Source organism: Macaca nemestrina, chromosome 14 (genome assembly GCF_043159975.1).
Source record: "Macaca nemestrina isolate mMacNem1 chromosome 14, mMacNem.hap1, whole genome shotgun sequence".
NCBI lineage: Eukaryota > Metazoa > Chordata > Mammalia > Primates > Cercopithecidae > Macaca > Macaca nemestrina.
This window is the reverse complement of record NC_092138.1, coordinates 636148-659405: the sequence shown is the minus strand read 5'-3', so window position 1 is coordinate 659405 and position 23258 is coordinate 636148. Positions and strand designations below refer to the sequence as shown.

The 23258-nt window shown below is 46.3% G+C and overlaps 1 protein-coding gene and 1 pseudogene across 14 annotated transcripts in view; one reads left to right on the top strand and one right to left on the bottom strand.

The window, feature by feature from the left end:
- LOC105498944 (FA complementation group C) overlaps positions 1 to 23258 on the top strand; it is a 217055-nt gene that overhangs the window by 176275 nt on the left and 17522 nt on the right. For 12 of the 14 annotated variants that reach the window (XR_011612949.1, XM_071078753.1, XM_024786795.2 and 9 more), the window contains 5 exons: positions 5448 to 5604; positions 6360 to 6464; positions 14056 to 14108; positions 15392 to 15491; positions 23162 to 23237. Coding sequence is in view for 13 of the 14 variants with exons in the window: in XM_071078753.1 (XP_070934854.1) it covers positions 5448 to 5604; positions 6360 to 6464; positions 14056 to 14108; positions 15392 to 15491; positions 23162 to 23237 (491 nt within the window). In the remaining variant the exon portion in view is untranslated. The remainder of the gene's footprint in view (positions 1 to 5447; positions 5605 to 6359; positions 6465 to 14055; positions 14109 to 15391; positions 15492 to 23161; positions 23238 to 23258) is intronic. The other 2 variants (XM_071078752.1, XM_011771346.3) reach the window with 1 other exon arrangement.
- On the bottom strand, positions 16416 to 19662 carry LOC139358255 (small ribosomal subunit protein eS26 pseudogene; annotated as a pseudogene).

Sequence of the window (23258 nt, the reverse complement as noted above, 5' to 3'; positions counted from 1 at the left end):
AAAGAGCTAATATGGCTTCCAGCAGTGCTTAATAAGAAAAAATTCATTATCTTATCAGAAGAACCTAATTTATGCTTCTTTACTAATTTATGTATTAGTAGTTTACTCATCTGTTATGCTCTTGCATAGCAAATTACCCCAAAAAAGGAGCCTAACTGGAATTACTCTGGGGAGCCACAGATTCTTTTGAATGCCCTCAGTATCGCTCTAGCCATTTTACAAATCAGGAAAATGAGACCTCTGGAAATGAAAACGTAAATTACAAGAAAGGGCCGATCTACAATCAAGCTGTTGGGTTTATGTTTTTTTCAACTTAGATAAGAAAAATCCAGATTTAAATGTTGTCCTATGATACAGGTGAGTGTTTAAACAAAGAAAGGTCAGCATAATACCAAGGATAGAAAGGTGGCAAAGAATTAGCAGTAACTAAAACTCCCATTTCTATTAATATTGTTTATCCATGATTGAAACAGAGAGACTTCCTCGTATCTTTTTTTTTTTTTTTTTTTTTTTTTTGCGGCAGGGTCTCACTCTGTCACCTAGGCTAGAGTGCAGTGGCACAGTCACGGCTCACTGCAGCCTCGACCTCCCAGGCTCAGGTGATTCTTTCACCTCAGCCTCCCGAGTGGCTGGGACTACAGGCATGTGCCACCATGCCTTGCTAATTATTTTGTATTTCTGGTGGAGACCAGGTTTTGCCATGTTGCCCAGACTGGTCTTGAACTCCTGGACTCAAACAGTCCACTTTCCTCGACCTCCCAAAGTGCTGGGACTACAGGCATGAGACATTGTGCCCGGCCACATCCTGTTTTTTTAACCTTAATAAGATATGGTCACAAATTTAGTCATAGAAAACTTTACTTTTCTAACAAAAATCTGCTGCTATTGATGTGTAATTGATAGACATTCTGGTGTGTTTGGGTTTGGACATTTCTTCTGCTTGTTGGCGGCTGCCTTTTGAGAAGTGAGCTGCTCTGCACATACAGATGATAATGATGGCAACCTTTGAATTATGATGCATTGCTTAGATCAGGCTGTCACCTAAATACAACTTTAGGATCAAACAGTGTTCTTTTCAGTTCCTTGGAATTAAGCAGTTCTCCAGAACAGTTCAATCCAAGTTTTGTGAGTTTCTCTGGCAACCCAAACAGCCTTGGTCTCTTTCTGGTTTGAAAAGGTGGACTGTTGCCGGCGCACCTTTGTCTGGGCTGAGGAAGCCCTGGCCGCCTCTCTACCACTCTGCTTTAGAACACAGCCCCTCAGATGGGCCTCCCTCAGCACGAACCTTTCTTGTGAAGAATTTAATTCTGCATTCTGGTTTTTTGTTTGTTTGTTTTGTTTCGTTTTTTGTAGCTATAAAAATATTTGGAGCCAAAATTACTTAATAAGCCGTTGGACCAATTTCTTTACCTGCTACCTCTTGTTGGAAAGGCTGAGAAAACACAACTTCCTCACTAAACTCAGTATTTGGGGGAAACAAAGCAGAGTTTTCTAAATGTCAAGGAGGCATCTGTTGGAAGAGTCTGTTGGACAGGGGAGAACGTCCTGTTTAGGCTTCCCTGCCTCATGTCAGACACTGTCACTGTAAATCAGATTTCTAAGTGGAGCCCTGATTGGAAGCCTACTGCTCATTATTTTAAAGGAGAAAATAGTAATGTATTACACATAAATTCTGAATGTCCTATCCATTCCCTAAAACATAACTGCGATACAGAAAACTCTCCTAATTATTAGGTAGGGATTTGGGGGAGTCAAGTTTTTATCTTACTCTGTTTTCTTGAATTCATGATTTTGGTCAATTCCAGGCAGGATGGATGGAACCAGTATAGAGAAGAAAAAGGACAACCTTAGCATTTCTGTCACTAATGCATTGAACAGAATGGAATTTTTTAGTCTCCCTAAAAACATTTTTTTCTTTTTTACTTTATTGGCTCTTTAAATTTTCCACAGAATATGTGTGTGTGTGTAGATATATATATTCATTCTGTCAGGTCAAACAATACAGCACAGGGTATATACAGAAAATGTTCATTACCTCCTCCTCCTCATCCTCCAGTAATTCTGGTAGCCATACCTTATGCTTGTTAAACATAAAGTCCATATAAAGCCATTTTCTGCTCACTGTCGAAACTAAAGGAGCCACATCACTCCAGAGCCTGCGTGTTAACCAACACGTCTTAAATACCCCTCCCAGGACACAGATCCAGCTCATTTGAAATAGGGGCATGCTCCATGGCACAAGGCCCACACTCTGTGCCGTCTTCTCCATGGGTGCACACTGCAGTGTTTCTAGTTTTGTCCTGATCATATTTAAGGATTGCAATGAATATCCTCAGACTGATGTTTCTGTTTCTGCCAGGCAAATTCACAGCAGTACGATGATGAAGACGGGGGTGTGTGTCTTGCATTTTCTTCAGTGGCACCACATGACTGGCCGTGTGAAGCCACTGCCCGCCTGCCTGTGAGGAGGCGCACCCTGTGCCTACCCCAGCACTGGGTGTTGTCACTCTTCTCAGCGCCTGCACGGGGAAGGTGAAACTGAGACTGCATTGGTGCATTTCCCTTCCTTTACTGTTAGATGAGAGAGCTGCACGTTTTTAAAGGCCATTTGCAGTGCTTTTTCTGTGATTTGCCTTTTTATTTAAACCCAGCCTGGTTCAGAGCACCATGTAGAATACAAATATGTTGGCTTGGCCAAATTCTGTTAGGCAAGCATATCAAGATCATACTGCTTCAGCGATTCCTTCATTCAGTAGTGATTACAAAGAGTTAAGTCACTGATATTTTAGAGCAAAATCTATCCAAACTTAAACATGGGTCCATAAACGTAATCACTCACAGCAATTAGTAGAGTGTGCTCTGAATCAAGGCTCTAATAAAAAGACAGCCATTAACACACATTGTTTTCAAACTAGAACGGGCGCACCACGCGCTTTATGACTGGAGTGTGACTCGTGTGCCTGCGTGACATGCGGTGTCCGTCCGTTCCTGCCGCTGACGGGTCGGTTCTGTGAATTTGCTGCTGCTCCTGGTGGCCGGGCCCGAGTGCTGCGGCAGCCTCCCCGCCACCCCCGGCAGGATGAATGACACGCACCGTGCCGTGGCTCTCGGCCAGGATGTGGTGCTGGCAGAAGATCTCTGGCTGCAGTGAACCGCCTTTCCAGTGACATACAGATTCGTATTACACGGATCCTGGAAAAAGATGAGGCATGAGGAAAGCTGGTCAAAGCCAGCACTGCTGCTTGAGAAGGCAGGAGCCACTGAGAGGCGAACTCTCCTCTTCAGAGCTTCCTGGCTCCATGATGGAAGCTACGAGCACCCTCTCCACACCCAGGGCTGTTCTGCTCCCCGCCGATTACTGGACAGGAACCCCTCCCCGGGGCTCCACTGATGCGGCTAGAATTGGCTGACCACCTGGATGGAAAAGCCTTTCCTCTTCACGAGGGGCATGAGCACAGGCACGGCGTCTGGCCCACCCAGTCAATCTGCCCGCTGTTCCGCTGAGCCCAGGCCCGGCTTCCTGCACCCCTCCAGAGCCAGTGTGGCCCTGTACTCACTCCAACCTCAGCCCCCCGGCTTCAGGTCTTACCAGCTGCGAGTCCTGGTCCTCTCTGACCTCGGCTACCTCTTCTGTGCCGGGAAGGGATAATTTTGTACCTGTTTTGTCGGGCTGTTCTGGGGATTCAACTGCAAGCGAAACAGCATCATTCCAGCCCCTGCTGCTCAGCCTCTCCCACTCCTCTGTGCCTTGCCCGTCGGCAGCCTTTCAGGAGCACGCTAGGCCCCACCTCTGGGCCCCCGCCTGGCATCACTCCTGTCACCGCCAGTCCTCTGAAGTCCTATCTCCAGTCCTGACTTCACCTCCACTCCTCTCCTCCCTCCGCCACGCGCTCGCATCCAGGGCCTGCCCGGCACACCCAGGGTTCCTTCGCCCTCTGCGGCACTGCTCAGAGGCACACTCCCTGCCCGAGGCCTGTGTCGTGTTGTGCTCTGGGGACAGCGTCCTCTGCTTCTGCGCCTCTTGCCATCTGCAGCTGCTCCTCCTCCCCTGCCTGCCTCTCCACTCAGAGCTTCCTCCCTTGGGGTTCTGTCACCCAGATGTGTGCCTTCAGCCCATACCTCTCCCGGAGCTTCCACCTTGGATATTCAAGGACCTGTTGAATATCTGCTTGATTGTGCCTCAGACACTCCAAATCCATACACTTCAAACTGATCTCTTAGTAAATCCTCCAGAAATCATTTCTTCCCTTCTTTTCATCTGAGTACATGGCATGTCCAGTATTGAGGGGGTGTGGCACCATGGCAGGGCTTTGCCAGGTGTGGGAGGTGGGGAGATGAGTAACGGGGCCTGCTGGTGGGTCCTGGACAAGTTGAAGCTCAGGGTGTGAGCGGGAGATCACATTTATATATATATATAAAATTTTTTTTTTTTTAAGGAACCTTTGATTCCCAGTCCTACTAACCTATCCAGTGTCATACTTAAGGTCCAGTGCACCAACTGGGCTATAACCACCATATATGAAGTTGGATTTTTTTCTTTTGAGATAAGGTCTTGCTCTTTTGCCCAGGTTGGAGTGCAGCGATGTGAACACAGCTCACTATAGCCTCAGCCTCCTGGGCTCTAGCAATCTCCTGCCTTAGCCTCCCAAGTAGCTGGGATTACAGGTGTGACATCACCATGCCAGGCTAATTTTTTAAAAAACATTTTTTTTGTAGATGCAGGGCCTCACTGTTTGACCAAGCTGGTCTTGAATTCCTGGGCTCAAGTGGTCCTTCCACCTCAGTCTCTCCAAGTATTGGGATTGTAGGTGTGAGCCACTGCATCTGGCCTTGAAATTGTTAGAAATATTTTCAACTTTCAAGCAACCGATTACAGTTACAGTTATTGAATGTTTATGTGCCAAGCCCTGTGCTAATCACTGCAGGTGTGTTGTTGCATTTCATCCTTACAAGAACACTGTGAAGGAGATAGGCCCATTTTACGGATAAATAAACTGAGGTGAACTTCCCCAAGATCATACAATTAGTAGGCAGTGGCGCTGGGACTGAAACCCAGGTCCATGTCCCTATTGTGAGGCATGATGACACACGTTTGAACACGCTTATTTCTTCAGTTAGGGACTGGGCATCACAAGGCCTTTCCATCCCGTTTTTTATCACTCCCTCTTTCTTCCATCAGTAGACATTCGCTTATTCTTTTTGAAAGCAATTTTTTCCCTAAGCATTTCTGATTTCTTAAGGTGAGTTGAAGTGGAAGCATATTCACATTATTTTGCAAATGAGTACTTGGTAAATATTCACTGGTTCTATAAATTATTAGCCACTGCTATGACCGTGATGAGAAGAAGTCTCACAAATTGGATTAGTGATTGCATTTTGAACTTTCTTAATCTTCTTTTTTCAGTAAGCCATTTCTATTTAAAATTTTGTTTATTTATTTCTGAAAGGAAGAAGATTTCTCTCCCCATGTCGGCTGTAGTCTGCCTCTGGCTTCGGCACCTTCCCAGCCTTGAAAAAGCAATGCTGCATCTTTTTGAAAAGCTAATCTCCAGTGAGAGAAATTGTCTGAGAAGGATCGAATGCTTTATAAAAGATTCATCGCTGGTACGTGCTGGGCTTTGATGAAGGGAAAAAATCCTTGAAGGAGATGCTGGGAATCATTTCTTTTAGTCAGAGAATGAAAGGGGGGGATGTAAACAAAAGAGCAATTGGAACCTTTATAAATAATCATGTATTTACATTTTATTTTTGAAATTGCTAACGTAGGGGCTTTTCTGCATCCTTGGAGCATTCAGGGAGAGATTCGAGGTTTACTTGATTGATGTGCCATATATCACATGTTCACAAGAATTGACATTTGCACAACAGACTTTTTAAAAACAGTATTTATTATTTCAGCATGGAAAATAAGTTTTTAGAAATGAACTTATGGGTAAGAGGAGGAATCAATTAAAAACATTGAAAAAATAAACTTTTAGCTCTTCACTAGAGGAAAGGTGAAATACTCGAGAGACACAAAACCCCAGAAAAATGGTTAAAGCAGCAGAACCTGCTAAGACTTCTGTAAGTTTTCTTTTGGTGTGAGGCCACCTGCCTTCACCCTCCCCTGTGCAGTGATGCCGGCTCCCTTCCCCCTTAGGACTGTGCATCCGGGAACTCCAGCCCACGTGGACATCCACCTCTGGGCCCGGTGTCTGGCACCCTGGGCTCTCAGTGGCCCTCGCCACCACCGACTCGCCAGTCATCTTCCTTCGTGGGAGGCAGCTCTGTGGGACTGGAGCACATTTTGTAGGACGGGAATAAAGACCAAGGCACCCTGAAAAAACGATTCAGAAACCTGCAGTTGCTTTGTCTTCCAGGAGCCCCAGCGGACTCTGCCCTGTTTCCCTTTAGCTTTCAGAACCTGCAGCGATGTGGCACAGAGATTGCCTTCCACCTCTTCCTGCTTCCTACAAGCAGAGAAAGTGAGTTCCGAGAGCCACAGGGAACAGTCCGGTCTTCAGTTGTTGGCCGGGACTCTGGGAAGGAGGGAGTGTTCACCCTCGCCCTTGAGCTGAGACTGAGGAAGTCTCTGGGGTTGGCTGTGCCCACTTGTCCTACCTCCTAGAGGCCTTCAACTTGTTTAGTGCAGCTGGGACTTCTGTGCTCGCTCTTTCTTTCTCTTTCTAGTTGCAGACTGTCTAAGGGAATCCTAATGGAGTCAGTTGCCTTCCTCCTCGATCCCGTTTCTCCCCTTGTTTCATGGCCCCTTTCACCCTTCCCCTCGGCCTCCCAGGGCGACGTGCATAGGGTTGCAGGTGCTGACAGCCACGCTGCTCTCACCCATACCTCAGGCTGCACACACTGATCCCACCTGACTTGAACGTTTGCCATGATAGAAGAGAAAGGAAGACGTGTGTATATTAAGACTGAGAGCGCCCAAAGAGATTTCTTAAGGATAATTACTACCTAACCGTACCATCCAAAAGAGTCGTATATTAAGGCAAGAAATAGGAATGCACCTTATTTTAAAATGATTGCAGTACAATTCAAAATAAATCACGACTTTCAGAAGCCCTCTGACAGCCCATTCGTGGTGATTCAAGGTCATAAATTACCTCTATTGTCCACTAAATCTGTTTCTAACTGACATGCGCATACTAGGACTTCAGTTTCTCTGGGCCCTTTTCAGTGGCAAAATATAGTAACTGGGCTATGTGCTTGCTCCCAGGGTGCTTATGACATTTTCTTTAAGTCTTCTCCCGTTGAGAAATTCTAGTCCCATTGCCTTTTCTCCAGCCTTTCCTTAATCCTTGGATTCTTCTCTGAACCTTCTCCATGTCCTTTTTGCCTGTGGTCCTCATGCCTGAGTAGCACTGTGGTGAGCACAGCAGATGCAAGACAGCGAACGCAGGCTGTCCCATTGCACATCACTGTATAATGCTCAGTCTCCAGTTTGTAGTTTACAGTAATCTTCCGCTGACTTACAAAAGCTTTTATCAGGATCATGTGTGCAGAAATTCAGAGCTTCCATTATGGCTAAAGGGGGATTCTAGAGGGTGTTATTTGGTTTAATGTATTGTGGCACTGGCAGGATGTGACCTCTCTGCGCCTCATGGTTCCAGGAGGTAATTACAATACAGACGATGAGTGGAAGCCCCTGATTGGTGTGGGCTGTTCTCAGCATCCCGGGCCTGCAGTGCCAGAAAGCCAGGCAGGCTGGAATAGGCCTGTGATGTGGCTAAGTGACTGCAGGGGTAACCTGAAGAGCCTGCTTCCTAATTGCATCATCTGATTCATTTATCGCAGTGCAGCATCTCGGTGCAGTGACAGGACTGTACAGAAGTATCAGAGAGATCTCTGAGACTCAGATAGCACGAGACTGCCGCGCCGTGCTCCAGCGGAAACCTGATGCCTATTACATTAGGGTTGGATTCCGAGAGTAATTAAAGTGTGATGGTCTACATAACTTGTGTTTTATATAGAGCACTGTTAATTATGTTTCTCTCTCTTGGGACTATCCAGAATGAGTCCTGGAAATTCTGTAGTTACCAAAATGTAACAAAAACAAAAGATAAAAGTGTGGTACAGGTTGTACAAAGTGAAATGACCTTCCCACATGTTCTTTGGCCTCTTGGACTCGCAGGTCTGGTATTTTCCACTAAGACCATGAATAATGAGGGATTAGTCTCTTATTACCTGAGTTCCAAATGACTGTGTATGTATTTAACATCTAAAATGAAAGAGAAGTTTTCAAAGCCCGTTCACTTTTGAGGCTTCCCCTTTGGCTTCCATGCGGTAGACCGGACTGCCCTCAAGTCATGCTGTCCGCCACAGTTGGTGGCTCCTACATCAAGCAAGGTATTAGCCCTAGATGGTCATTTACTGTACAGACTGAAACTTTTCAAAAGCAGATGGTCTTGTGTTTCCCTTGACAGCACGGGCACAGGAAGACCATAATCCGTAGCTTCAGACCTGACCTTAAAAACTGATGTCACCCACAGCAGTGAAAGCCACTTGTTAATTATGCTGCCTTCTTGGCATTGTTCGGTTTCCCAAGGCTGGCCCCAAATTAGAAGGATGTTGTTTTCTAGTTACAGTTCTGTTTGTGGAGCCCAGAAAGCTATTGTTTGGATTCCACATTGGAATGAAAAGTGTCTGCAGGGTGTCAGGGTGGCACTGTGCTTGGCTGGCAAGCTGCATGCCAGGGCTGGAAGGTACCCGGTTCCCATGCCCTCCCTTTCGTTCCTTTGCCAGCAGAGCCCACCCGCAGCTGGGTCCAGAGGAGCTAGCCTCATCTTCCCAGGCAGACTTGTCCCCAAAAGAAAAGGAGCAGAGGAGGCACCCAGCTGAGTGTTCTGTTTCTGTTTCACTAATAGTTGATACCAGAATATGCTTCATTTTCTCTCCTACCTAAAAATCTTTATGGTGCAATTCAGAAGATTTATCTAATAAGAACTTAAGAATAAAAAGCATCTAGATACCTCAGTATATATCCTCCTTGGTATGGGACAGGATGTGTTTTTTTCCTCATTCTCCAGGTAGCAATTATAGCACTTCAGAAAGAAAAAGAAACTTCCTTTCCACAGACTCCCAGTGTGCAGCTCCTCCTTGGTAAAATGCCGTGCTAAAGAGTTCACTCCACATCCTGGGTGATGTCGTCAGTTTGCCGTGCTTAAGTAGCTTTTCAGTAACATGCCAGGGTTTTCTTTTCCTGCTATTTCAGTCTTTTCAGCACTTCCTTTTGAGCTCTTTAATGTGGTGCATGTAATTGAACAAGCGCTGGAGTAGATAATTTAGCAGTGGTCCAGTAGTGCTGGCTGATGTGTGTAGCTAAAAGCTGGAAGATTCTGCGTCTTGGACTGGAGTTGCACTTTCCAGAATTAGCCTCAGGGGGGCACCAGATCCTCCAGCATCGTCTCTGTGAAGACAGAGGCCCACACTGCAAGTTTCCTTGCAATGGAATTGCAGTTGGAATTGCAATTGGGGATGCAGACCTTGTGGTCAGAGATGAAGGGAGAGAGGAAAAAACCCCGAAACAAAGCAGGGATGGACCTAGGGGTCATCGCCACTCAGGCTGAGCTGTGAAGCAGCAGGTGGCCAGGAGCTTTCTTCCAGCCTGGGCTACCCTGGCTAATTGGATAGAGGCCACTGGGCAAGGCTAGGACTTCAGGCAGGGGTAGGGGGCTGGGGAGGGGGTGCTGGGCATCCCTGTGCCTCCCACTTCTGTGTCCAAATACGGAGGAGAGCTCATGTAAATTTAAGACGCAAAAGTACATTTGGAACTTGTTAAGTTCTTAAGCCCAGGAATGACAGATTTATCACTAATTAAACAATAACTGCATTATGGAGTACTGAAAAAATTGTTTGTGTATAAACAACATCTGGTAAAGATTAAAAAGAAAGAATAATTTTTCCAAGCTCCAATTTGTTAAAAGGAACCTGAATGTTTTAAAACAAAATAGATCTGAAAATGTAAAAGGGATATTTAGAGTCTTATGTTTAGTATTTTGAAAATAGAAAAGAAACAAATGGCATAATAAAAAATACATATTTATAAAGGTGCCTCATAGTACATGATAGATGTAAAGGTTTTGTATAAATAGGTTTTGCTCAAGCCAAATCATGTTTCAATTCAATAGAGGAGTTCACTGGTGAAATGACTCTTATGGAGAATCTTCTTTTTCAGAAGAAAGGTACTTTGTGGTGAATATGCACATATTAACAACAAGGGCTTCCCACTGTGGAGAGAACAGTGGCTCGGAAACAGCTACACAGTGGGGCGGGATTGTCCAGCTGCTGGGTAAACTGGAGGGAAGCTGCCCATTAGCTGATTCTTTAAATGACCCATTTCCTAAGTAAATATTTAAACTGCATGCAAGTACATGAAAATACCAGGAAAGAATCTATGCCAGGCTTAATGAACTTCAGCTTCTCTGTCATCTGCTATTTCCTTCTTTATTTTTAAGGCGAATATACTTATGAAAGGTGATAGATGGAAAGTACTTGATAATTTTTTCTGTTGCTTCACCGCCTTTTTATTTTTTCTAAAAGGGATTTGCTTTTGTCTGTGAATTACCTTAAATCATAGTCCAGTTTCCCTTTTTGGTTTGTTTTCTCTCCCTCTCCTCTTCCCTCTTCCCTATTCTCTCTCTCTCTCTCTCTCACACACACACACACACACACACACACACACACACACAAAATCAGCAAATGACAGAAAAAAAGAAATGCTTCTTCCTGAGAATTCTGTTTTTCTGTGTTCTCAGGCCTCTTTCAAGTGGCAAGTGGCTTGTAATAATCACTGGTGAGTCAGTATGAAAATAACAGCTTAAGTAAACATCAAGGACCGGGCACAAGAGCCTGTGTAATTTGCACAGTTCATGGCACAGAGTGACAAGTTGGTCTCTCCCTTGCCTGTCCTCCAAAACAGGCATTGAGACCGTGGTGATTGTGTATCAACTCCATGCTGTCCTCCAAAACAGGCATTGAGACCGTGGTGATTGTGTATCAACTCCATGCTGTCCTCCAAAACAGGCATTGAGACTGTGGTGATTGTGTATCGACTCCATGTTGACTTTGTCTTCCTTTGTGTTTTGAGGGATGAAGATGGGCATCTTTCTAGATGGAGGGGAGATGATGCAGTTTGGGGTAGCCGTGAGGGGAGATGAGAGGGAAAGCACTCATTAGCCCAAGGGGATGCACACCCAGCAGAACAATCGGGTCTATAGGAGAAGGAAGGCAGAACCCAGAGCTCTCCATCGTTGCCCCCCTCGTCATCCTGGGCATTCAGTGAAAAGACTAGGGGAAATAGGGAAGGACGAGACTCGTGTTATTGAAGTCTTCCTGCTGACATAGCTCCCCTCGAGTTGAAATGATCTGCCCGTGGAAATCGTTAGGCCAGATGGAGAAGAGAGAGCTTGAGAAGGAACAGATTTTGGTAGGATGGAGAAAAACAAACAGATGGAAACCACAAAAGGTTTATTTTCTTTCCTCGCTTTTATAGAAAAGATAATGGCCCCGGTCATGGGGCTTTGGAGCCCTGGGCTGCAGCGTGACCTCTGGTGTGTTACCGGAGTGCCCCACCCTACACATAAAACAGGATTCACAGAGGTTAGACGCCTGCGTCATCACTTAGAGGAGGCTATAGACATTTAGGGGGGAAGATACTTCGGCTTCCAAAGAAGCGTGTATTAAAACCTTAATTCTATTTGGAAGATTATCTTGATAAGAAAAGCAGCTTAAGATTGCTTTTGTGATTTGATGTCGCTGGGACACATGCCTGACCTGTAGTACTCCAGTCCTCATGAGGGGACTCACTGACCCTGAAATTATGTGCTCAGAAAGTATAAAGAGTCTCATTTTAAAAGCCATTGGTGAGGGATGCAGATGAGAAGGAGCTGTTCACAGCTGTGGGGTGGCAAGGGAGACTGGTTTTCAAATCAAAATCTCTGCCGTTGCTGTTTCCGCAGGTTCCCCTGCCTCCTGGTCTTTTATCTGTTTTAAAAGCCAAAATGGGTTGTGGAAGCAGGCTGAGAGTAGCCAAGGGTCTGAAATATTTGGAAAGAAAGAAATCTAAGAGGAGAGTCCATCTGTATGGGAAAGAACAAGCAGATTCCACCCAGCCAGCAAACATTTAAAACATCGGTCGGAGCGATTTTGCTAGAAAACAGCTCACAGCAGAAGAGCACATCCAAGCTCTCACTCTCTTCTGACGGAGTAGAGCTGTCTTCCTTGCTGCCCCAGTGGTTTTCATGGTAGCCCTAATCTACACATCTGATCATCATTTTCTTTGCTGTTTGGAAATCACTATAATTAGTATGGAATGATTCTCTACTATCATCAGACCTATAGAATGGCTCTGGGATAGTTTGACTATTTAGAAAAAAGAAATTCAGTTTTGCCATTTTCAAGTTTGATCTTATCAATGCATTTCCAGGCTCTTTCTTGTCTGTCTGCCTGTGGGCACCAAAGAGTGCTATTTGATCTTAAACACTCTTATTCAATAGGCATGTTGTCGTGCAAACTTTGAAAATTGCTCTGGCAAACTTCGATGAATCACGTTTCTTCAAGACATACAGTTGCTTTCCCCTTGTTTTATTTTTTTCGTTATGAATGCATAGAAACGTTTATGTTTTCCGTGCTTATATCCAGTGACCTCTTAATAACTGTTGTTATTTACAGTGAGACTGGGCAGCAGGAGATTCACTGACATGCCTGAGTTCAAAGCCACGAAATAACCTGCCTCTTCTCTCTCCAACCGTGGTCCTGCCAAATTATTTTCTTGCATAGATAATGAATTTATCTGTAAGAGTTTCAAGTTCCTTTTAGATAAAAATGCACATCAGTGAAGGAGGAGGGAGCATAGATTATTTAAAGAGTAGGACGTTTTAACTTGCAAATTAGAAATCCTGAGATAATTAAAAGGCGATTATCCTGTCCTGGACGAGGGGCGGAGCTGCTGCCTGGAGCCCGGCGGGGCCGGCAGTGCTGGCGGGTGGCCGCTAGAGGGCGCGGGCTCGGTGTCCGCTAGCGGCGCGGGGAGGGCGGAGCTGCCTCAGTGTGCGCCGGGGCACGGGGCGGAGCAAAGCCGCCTCTTTTCTTGCGGATGGGGCGGATGGGGCCTGCGAACAGCGTTTCGCGAAGCTATGGTCATAGCACGTGCAGCGTGACTGAATTTCCGGGAGCCCCGATCCACCTGCGCGTCGGAGCCGCCCCGCGGTGACTGCGCATGCGCGGAATCCCCCGGTCTGAGGGCAGCCGCTCCGTGGAACCGTCTCCCCGCCGCGTCTGCGGACACGCGCCTTCCACGAAGCCGCTCTGGTGCCAGAAACATCACGGACCCTGCTATAAAGGGCCTGTTTTGGAACACAAATGGGCGTTTGCATCGGGCATCGTCTCCTACTTTGAGCTCTGGCCAGAACCATAGGGAACCGGGGATTGGGCCGGGGGAGCTGCCCCCAGCTCCCGGGGCTTCCGCAGACCAGTGATCGGAACCCACGGCCGGAACATCAAGGGGAAGTTAGAGAAGTTAGATGCCTTTTATTCTTCTTCACGAACCCGCTTTTCGTCTTAAATCACGTAAGCTGTTCAGTGCACTAAGATGCGATGTGATTGAGTCCAGCGTGGTGGTCGCTGGTTTGCCAGTAATTCTGCATTACCACGTACCCGTGACCGAATTCGCAGGAAGGCGCAGGCTGCAGGCACGGCCCGACCCGGAGCACGGGAGCCGTTTGAGGAGGTGGCACAGGCAGCCCCGCATGCGGGCAGAGGATGTGTAAGTTTGCGTAGTACCTACTGATCCTGTATTATGGATCTCCTGAGCTTTCGTAGAAAACGTGGGACATGCAGGAGTATACAGAGGAATATACAGGAAGCCTGTACCCCTGCCCAGGAGACCACGTCTGCACTTGTGTGGGGGGTGCTTTCAGTCCAGCAGTGCTTCTGTTTTCTAACCAAAAGGAATATGCCAGTGTTCTGGACATGAGCAGTTCCCGATAACTCCTGGGGCTGATAATAGCAAGTTTCTGAGAAAGTGGCTGTGATATTTCACCTTCTCCTGGTCTCCTTTTACAGCCTCAAGCAGCCTGCCACCCTGCCATATTCCGGGTTATTGATGAGATGTTCAGGTAAATGTTACACTGTTTCTTCTAGTAATTGATGCGAAAAAGGTTCCATTTCCAAACACGAAAAGAAAATGCTGTGGTAGTCTCTGGCTGTACCACAGGGAAATAGAGTTTCTGATTCCCTCCTATTCCTCTGAGCTTTGTGGTAATTAGAGGTAAAAACTAAAAAATCAGTGTAAATTCAAAGGCCAGCGCCTAAGAATTAAGATAACTTTCTTTTCTTTAGCCTTTAAAGATTCTAATAATAGAAACACAGAATTGAGTTAGATATTAATATCATGAAATATTCATGTAGGATTTTTCTCAGCTCAGAATAAAGGGTAGCAATATGCTCCCTTCACCACGTGAGGGCTGACCAATCTTTTTAAAAGACTTTAAAGCTAAAGAAAGCCAAGAAAAATAAATAAATAGTCATTCTTAACAGAGCTCTTCTGTGGGGCAAAATACACCTTGCATGTTCTCTTACAACACATTGAATGTTTATTTTGAAAATACGAGTACTTCTTGGAAAATGCGTTAGATTTACAGATGGCAAGAGACGAGGAGCTCGTAGCCATGAAGCTGAGCTGTAGCTGGCAGTTAGTGGGAGTTTTAACCATGGAGTACTAAGACTGGACCCAGCTGGGGAGCTCGTCAACCTGGAGTGTCCCAGCCCCTCTTCCAGGGGAACCCGTATCAGCTCTCTCTCTAGTCCCTCCCACCTACTACACAGCAGCAGAGGCTGCAGGGCAGACTGCAGACTTTGGGGAAAGGAATTTTTACAGTAATGACTGTTTAGGGTTTAAAGCTAGCAAAATTTGAGGGTTTTTTTTTTTTTTTTTTTTTTTTTTGCTTAAACAAACATAAAGAAAAATTAATTGTATGAAAATGCACGGAAACCAAACCAGGTACAGGTACACACAGATTCTTTTCCTACTTTGCTGGGTGGATGGACCAAGTCATTTCTCCACTTGTGAAAGCAAAATATTGACGTTGCGTGTCCAGGCATACAATACAAAAATATTTGTACAGAGTATGCAAGCCTGTATGGAAGGCATTTGCATTGCTTAATAATTTAAGAACCAAGAAAGAGAGCTCTACACATTGCAATTTTAAAGAAAATATTTACAAAAGGGAGCAACAGATTTATCCTGCTTTCCCACAAGGACTGAAATCTGATGAGTTGAGATACTGCTGAAGCTTATGGCACAAAAAAAGTGTTCCCACTCTTCCCTTATACAGTACAGGTTTTTATGTTTGCCGGATTACTTGTTAAACGTGTTCTGATCTGACTTTGCATTGTTCAGGTGTGCACTCCTGGAAACCGATGGGGCCCCGGAAATCATAGCCACTATTCAAGTGTTTACGCAGTGCTTCCTAGAAGCTCTGGAGAAAGAAAACAAGCAGGTTTGTTATATTGCATCTATTACTCGTTCATCCCAAAGAATAAGAGGCTGTTGGGAGTATTTTGGACAAGAGCACTTTATTTTCAGTAATTCTGATGGACTGTTTTGCTCACAAAGAAAGGTTCCTAATGAGTCCCCCAACAAAGGTTAAACCATTTTAACCTAACACAAATCAAGATCTGTCTGTCCCGTGCCCTGGTACCCACAGGCATCTGTCTACTGTTGTATCTGAGAACTCTGTCGAGCCAGCATGCGTGGCCCTGTGCTGTGCGCTGTCTGCCGAGCGGGACACTGCCCTCTGGCTGCATCTGAGCCTCCCAGGTCCGCAGGAGGCGTCCTGGGGTCTGTATGGCATGCACTGAATAGGAAAGGGCGTTTATTGCAAAGCAGTCCTGGACATTCTTCATTATTTGCATCTTTATTCTTATCAGAGACCCAAATGTGAATTGGATTCCAGGAAAGGAGGTGGTAAGAGTGACTGGGAAAGGCTTGACTAACTAGAGGAGGAGCGAGGAAGGGCAGTGAGCAGGAGGTGTGTGTTAGGCACAGTCAGTAAACCAAAGGCCAGGCCCGAACCCTGCAGAAGATTGTGCTCCAGGTCCCCAGCAGCAGAGGCTGGGCAACAGCTGCCAAGGGTCACTGACCAATTAGAGTGACCTCGTGAAACAGCAACCTTTGCTACCAGAGAGCTTTCACCTTTCAGCATTTTATTTGGCCTTGATTTCTAACGGCCACAGAAGTAATGTTTATGGGACATATTGCCTGTCGAGAGCGGTGCTGGTCCAGCGCATCTCATCTGTGGAGTATGTCACGGCCCCTGTGAAGCTCTCTGCAGTTTGACTTCTGAGAGCAGAGCTACAGTGCTTGGCTCCACCGGATCACACCCTCGTCAATGTCAAACAGATCTCTTAGGTTTTAGCTGATATTTCTACTTTTTCTTTTTTTTTTTTTTTTTTTTTTTTTAGACAAGGTTTCACTCTGTCACCCAGGCTGGAGTGCAGTGATGTGATCTCAGCTCACCGCAGTCTCAACCCCCCACACTCAGGTGATCCTCACACTTTAGCCCCCGCGAGTAGCTGGGACCACAGGTGCATGCCACCACACATGGCTACTTTTTGTATTTTTTTATTAAGTGCAATTTCCATTTTATTTTTCTCCAGAGAATAGTCCGTCTTCAGTCCTTAAGGACTCAGCTCCTCACGTGGGCTTTGGTGGGGGACGTGGGGCAGCACCCGCAGGTCGAAATCGGGGTGGGGGTGTTCGGTCCTTGTGGGCTTCATGAGATCAGTTCCTGACTAGTTTGCTGTGAATTGCACGACTCGGTGCTGTAGCTTCACGTACAGCTTGGGAGGCACGTAGGCATCGAAGACGCTCGCCTCAGAAACGTCCCTGACTGCTGCGGCCTCCACTATGTTTCCAATGACGAATTGCTTAACGGCCTTGTCCTTGGGCACACATCGGGCACAGTTCGTGCAGCAAATAGGCTGCACGTGGCCGCGGCCCTTTTTGGCACGACCGTTGTTCCTTCTTTTCTTCGTCATATTGGAGGCACGGACTGGAGGGAGCACTCATTTTTGCATTTTTATTAGAGATGGGGTTTTACCATGTTGCCCAGGCTGGTCTCAAACTCCGGGGCTCAAACAGTCTTCCCACCTTGGCCTCCCGAAGTGCTGGGATTACAGGTGTGAGCCACCACACCCAGCCAGTTTCTGCTTTTTATAACAACAATATATATTTATTTTATTCTTTGAGACAGGCTCTCACTCTGTCACCCAGGCTGGAGTGCAGTGGTGTGATCATGGCTCACTGCAGCCTTCGGCTTCCTGGGCTCAAACGATCCTTCCACCGCAGCCTCCTGAGTAGTTGGGGCCACAGGTTCAAGCCACCACGCCGAGCTAATGTTTAAAATTTTTTTTGTGGAAATGGAGTCTCTCTGTTACCCAGGCTGGTCTCGAACCCCTGGGTTCAAGGGATCCTCCCACCTTGGCCTCCCAAGGTGCTGGGATTCCAGGCTTGAGCCACTGTGCCTGGCCAACAATAAATATCTGTGATTTATTTTTTCCCACCCTCAATTTCCCTGGAGAAGTTAGCTGGGCTGTAGCAAGCTGCGCTCTCCGTGGTCCCACCTAGAGTTTTGGAGGCGGCTCAGCTGGAAGGCACGGCTGGTCCTCACGGTTATTTTAAACCTAACTGTCAATGTCTTTATAGTCCCCATTAGGAACGGGCCTCTAGGGAGTCTCACCTCAGCCTCGCGGAGCACACCTGGGTTGGAGCAGCGGCCGCGGAGGAACGCCACCGTGCTCTTTAGGCTTAGCGCACGCCTGTTTTTCTTCTTGGCTTCACCCTCAGCCTCTGATTTGGCCGTGGCCACTATGGATTGGGACTGATGTTGCAGTTGCTTTTAATTGAGAACAGTGCCCTGACCAGGCATACGTATCTAAGGACGTGGGACCACACGTGGGGTCCTGGTGTGAGGCAGGGCAGGGATCCGAAAGCAAACAGGAATTCACCACCCTCACCTTCAGCTCAACAAAAGAGAGCAAAGTCTCTTCGTTTTGCCGATGCCTGCATAGGTATCTGTTAGTTTATTTCTCTTCCTGGAGCTGTTTCTGCGTGCCTGCCTTTTTAACTGATGGCCGTCCGCATCTGTTGACCCTCTGCCTTCTTGAGTGTCCATTTTTAGCTAATCAAAACCCCTCATGTCATATTTGGTAGATGCATGACCCTCTTTTCTCTCTGTGGTTTATTCATTAATTCTTTCTTAGTAAAATGAATATCTGTAAACCTGATATCTAATCATCTGAATACGTGTCTATACACATACTCCTCCTTGCCTCTCTCCCTCCAGGTAACCTCTGGTTTGAATTTTATGTTTATTATTCCTTTGCTCTTTCTAAAGGTAGTTTGATCACATATATATGACTGCGTAAACAATGTTTTGTTTAGTTTCGGTTGTTTTTGCACTTTATAAAACAAACAGGAGCAGCATACTGTGTGCAGTCTTTTGAGACTTCCTTTTCCACTCAGCAAAGACTGCTTGACGTTGCCATGTGTGGCTGTGGGGAAGTGTTGTTATGCAAAGTCCATGTGAAAACGTGTGGCGGTACAGCCATCCTGCTGCTGGGAGGCACTGGGGGATGCTTCCAGGTTTTGTGTTTTATTACAAACGATGTTGCTGTGGACACTCTGGGGTAGGTATTTAGGAGTGGAAGCGTATTCAGTATGCAGAGGTTCAGCTTTCATAGATCCTGCCAGACTCATTTCAGAAGTGTTGGTGCCCATTTGCACTTCCTGCAACGGTTTATGAGTGATCCCGTAAATCCACATTCTCACCCATCATCAGAAGCACTCACGTCAGTGATTCTGTCTCTTCTTACCCTTTGCTCTTGCCCCGTTCTGTTTGGAGGACACAGTCAGCTCCGTCATTATGCCCTATCAGACAGTAGGCAGAAATTGAGGTGGGTGTGATAAGCCACTTATCCGAAGCCTGCACTGTGGCTTAGTACAGCCAGTCGCTCAGTTTCTGGTTGCAGCCATGACAGCATCTGCTCATGAGCTGGATTAAATCTCCCAGAGATAAAAATGATAAACTCCAGGCAAAGTATTTTTTTAAATCTATTTGAAGGCATACAGAGCACCTGAGAAAGTGGACGGAGACTGGAGGCCACCAGCGCTTTAAAGGGACACCACTCTGAGAGGTCTCCTGCCCCCCTCACCGCCCCCCGCAGCTGCCCTCATGTGAGGTTGGGAGCGGGTGTGGGGCCAGGGAGGGCCAGAACTTAGCACAATCGGATCGAATTAAGGTGCCAAAAAATAGAAATGTAAACTGCCAAAGGAACAAAAAAAAATTGAGGGGGAAAAAGAAAACCAATGTCAAGAGGTAGACCTAAACCCAAAACTACCACGAATGACATTAATTTCAGCCATTAAATGGAAGTTAAATATTCTAGTAAAAAGGCAGAAATGTCAGACTGAACAAAAAACCGAAGACCTGGCTGGACACGGTGGCTCATGCCTGTGATCCCAGCACTTTGGGAGGCCAAGGTGGGAGGATTGCTCGAGTCCAGGAGTTCAAGACCAGCCTGGGCAACATAGTGAGACCCCAGTCTCTGCAAAAAAATAAAAATAAAACATTAGCTGGGCATGGTGATGCATGCCTGTAGTCCCAGCTACTCGAGAGGATGAGGTGGGAGGATTGCTTGAGCCCAGAAGGTGGAGGCTGCAGTGAGCCATGATCACGCCACTGCACTCCAGCCTGGATGACAGGGCGAGACCCTGTCTTAAAATGAAAAAAAAAAAAAAAAAGATTTTAAAAGCTATTGTAATCAAGACAGTGAGGTATTGGCAAAAAGACAACCGTAGATCAGCATTGAGTCCAGATACAGACCATGCATATGTGGCCAATCGATTTTTGACAGAGACGCCAAGACAATTCAATGGGGAAAGGAACGTTTTCAACAAATGATGCTGGAATAACTGGATGTCCCTATGTAGAAAAATGAGCCTCAACCATTACCTTATACAGCACACAACAGTTAATTGGAGAGGATCATGGGCTTCAACAGAAATGTTAGAAAGATAAAGCCCCTAGAGAGAGCGTAGGAGAATGTATCTGTTTGACCATGAGGTGATCCAAGATTTCTCAGAAGCACTAACCATAGGAGAAAAATGGATAAATTAGACCTCATCAGAATTTAAAACTTCTAGGCTGGGGGCATAGCTCACGCCCGGAATCCCAGCACGTTGGGAGCCCCAAGGCAGGAGGATCTTTTGAGCCCGGGAGATGGAGACCAGCCTGGGCAACAAAGTAAGACCCCTTTTCTACAAAAAATACAAAATTTCACTGAGCGTGGTGGCACACACCTGTGTCCTAGCTACTCGGGAGGCTGAGGTGGGAGGATCACTTGAGCCTGGGAGATCAAGGCTTATGATCATGCCACTGCACTCCAGCTTGGGCAACAGAGTGAAACCATATCTCAAAAAATAAGAAAGGAATTTAAAATTTATATGCTTTGGTAGATATCATTAAGAAACTGAAAAAGCAGGCCAGGCAAGGTGGCTCATGCCTGTAATCCTAGCACTTTGCGAGGCTGAGGTGGGTGGATCACAAGGTCAAGAGATCAAGACCATCCTGATCAACATGGTGAAACCCTGTCTCTACTAAAAATACAAAAATTAGCCGGGGGTAGTGGCATGTGCCTTCAGTCCTAGCTACTTGGGAGGCTGGGGCAGGAGAATCGCTTGAACCCGGAAGGTGGAGGTTGCAGGGAGCCAAGATCACACTACTGCACTCCAGCCTGGCAACAGAGCAAGACTCCATCTCAATAAATTAAAAAAAAAAAAAAAAAAAGAAGAAGAAACTGAAAAAACAAGCCGTTAGCTAGGAGAAAATATTTGTAATACATGTATACAACAGAGGACATGTGTCCAGAATATATGAAGATCTCTTACAACTGCCTAAGAAACCAGTTTCGAAAATGGACAAAAGGCTTGAATATACACTTCCAAAAAAGATTTGCAAATTGGCAGTAAGCACATGAAAATTGTTCGGCATCATTTGCCATCAGGAAAGTGCAGAGTGAAACAGATAGGAAAGCAAGCATACATGGGGTTATGTTCCCTAGCCATTAGAATGGATGAAATTAGTAAGACTGACAGCACCAAATGCTGGGAGCACATGGAGCACCTGGAGTTCACACACATTGCTGGTGGGAGTGAGATGGCACAACACTGGAAAACCATATGGCCTTACGATGTTAAACAAGCATCTATCTGTGACCCAGCAATTCCATTCCAATGGTGTGCCCAGGAGAAACAGAAACACATGTCCACAAAAAGACATATGTATGCATGTGAACTACAGCTTTATTCATGATAGCCCTCAACTGGAAGCAGCCCAGACTTGAAGCAGCACATCGAGAGGAGAATGGCCAAACAGCCTATGGCATATTCATACCATTCAGACTACTTCTGAGCAATAAGAACAGAATGATCTACTCGCACACAATAACATGGTTTAATCTTTAAAAAAACATGTTGAGCCGGGCGCGGTGGCTCACGCCTGTAATCCCAGCACTTTGGGAGGCCGAGGCGGGCGGATCACGAGGTCAGGAGATCGAGACCATCCTGGCTAACACGGTGAAACCCCGTCTCTACTAAAAATACAAAAAACTAGCCGGGCGCGGTGGCGGGCGCCTGTGGTCCCAGCTACTCGGGAGGCTGAGGCAGGAGAATGGCGTGAACCCGGGAGGCGGAGCTTGCAGTGAGCTGAGATCGCGCCACTGCCCTCCAGCCTGGGCGACTAAGCGAGACTCTGTCTCAAAAAAAAAAAAAAAAAAAAAACACACAAAACATGTTGAGCCCAAGAAGCCAGACACAAAAGAAAACATACTTTATGTTCCCTTTACACAAAATTCAAGAATAAGCAAATTTAATCTCTCTTGTCAAAATCAAAATATTGGTTGCCAGGGTGGGGTGGAGGGAACGATTGTTAAGAGCTGGAAGAGGTCATCTTGGCGTGACAGAAATGGCGTCTTCACGGGGGTGGCGGTCACGTGGATTTGCTCGTTTACCAAAACCTCATATACTTAAAGCCTTTGCACTCCATGCTTTATAGATTTTACCTCAATGTTTTAAAAAGCTGTGCCTCTTGGGGGTGTGGATAGCTGGAGCTCTTTGACCCTCGAAACGTGAGCACAATTGTTTTATGCTTTTGTTGTGGTTTTTAAAACCACGCTGAGCCGGCCCAGTGGCTGACGCCTGTAACCTCAGCACTTTGGGAGGCCGAGGCGGGCGGGTCACCTGAGGTCGGGAGTTCGAGACCAGCCTGGCCAACATGGTGCAACTCCATCTCTACTAAAAATACAAAAATTAGCCTGGCATGGTGGCGCGTGCCTGTAATCCCAGCTACTCAGGAGGCTGAGGCAGGAGAATCATTTGGACCCAGGAGGTGGAGGTTGTAGTGAGCTGAGATTGTGCCTCTTTACTCCAGCCTGGGCAACAGAACGAGACTCCATCTAAATAAAAAAAACAAAAACAGGCCGGGCGCTGTGGCTCACGCCTGTAATCCCAGTACTTTGGGAGGCCGAGGCGGGCAGATCACCTGAGGTTGGGAGTTTGAGACCAGCCTGACCAACATGGAGAAACCCCATCTTTACTAAAAATGCAAAATTAGCCTGGCATGGTGGCGCATGCCTGTAATCCCATCTACTTGGGAGGCTGAGGCAGGAGAATCGCTTGAACCCGGGAGCCAGAGGTTGCGGTGAGCTGAGATCGTGCCATGGCACTCCAGCCTGGGCAACGAGCAAAACTCCGTTTCAAAAAAAAAAAAATGCTGAAATATCTAACATCTCACAACTGCTCTGACAAGTCTTTCTGAAATAGAAGGTTTATTTGTATAATTGGGTTCATGTGAGGTAGAACTCATAAAGACATCAAGAGCATAACTTTATTATTTTTCTTAAGTCCCAGGAGGTGATTTAAAAGGTTAATTATTCTGGAAAATATGAGGTTACTGGGAGCTTATTTTTCAAAAAATAAACGTTTCAGAAAGTGTTCTGACCATGTTAGTACTGGTGGGTCTTTTTGGGCAGAGGACTCAGAGTTTTGTATTTTCCTGACCCCGTTTCAATCTTAACGTTCATGCTCTTTGGATTTTCCATCCTGTGGCAGCTGCGGTTTGCACTCAAGACCTACTTTCCTTACACTTCTCCATCTCTTGCCATGGTGCTGCTGCAAGACCCTCAAGGTGAGTTAGGGTTGACTCTGC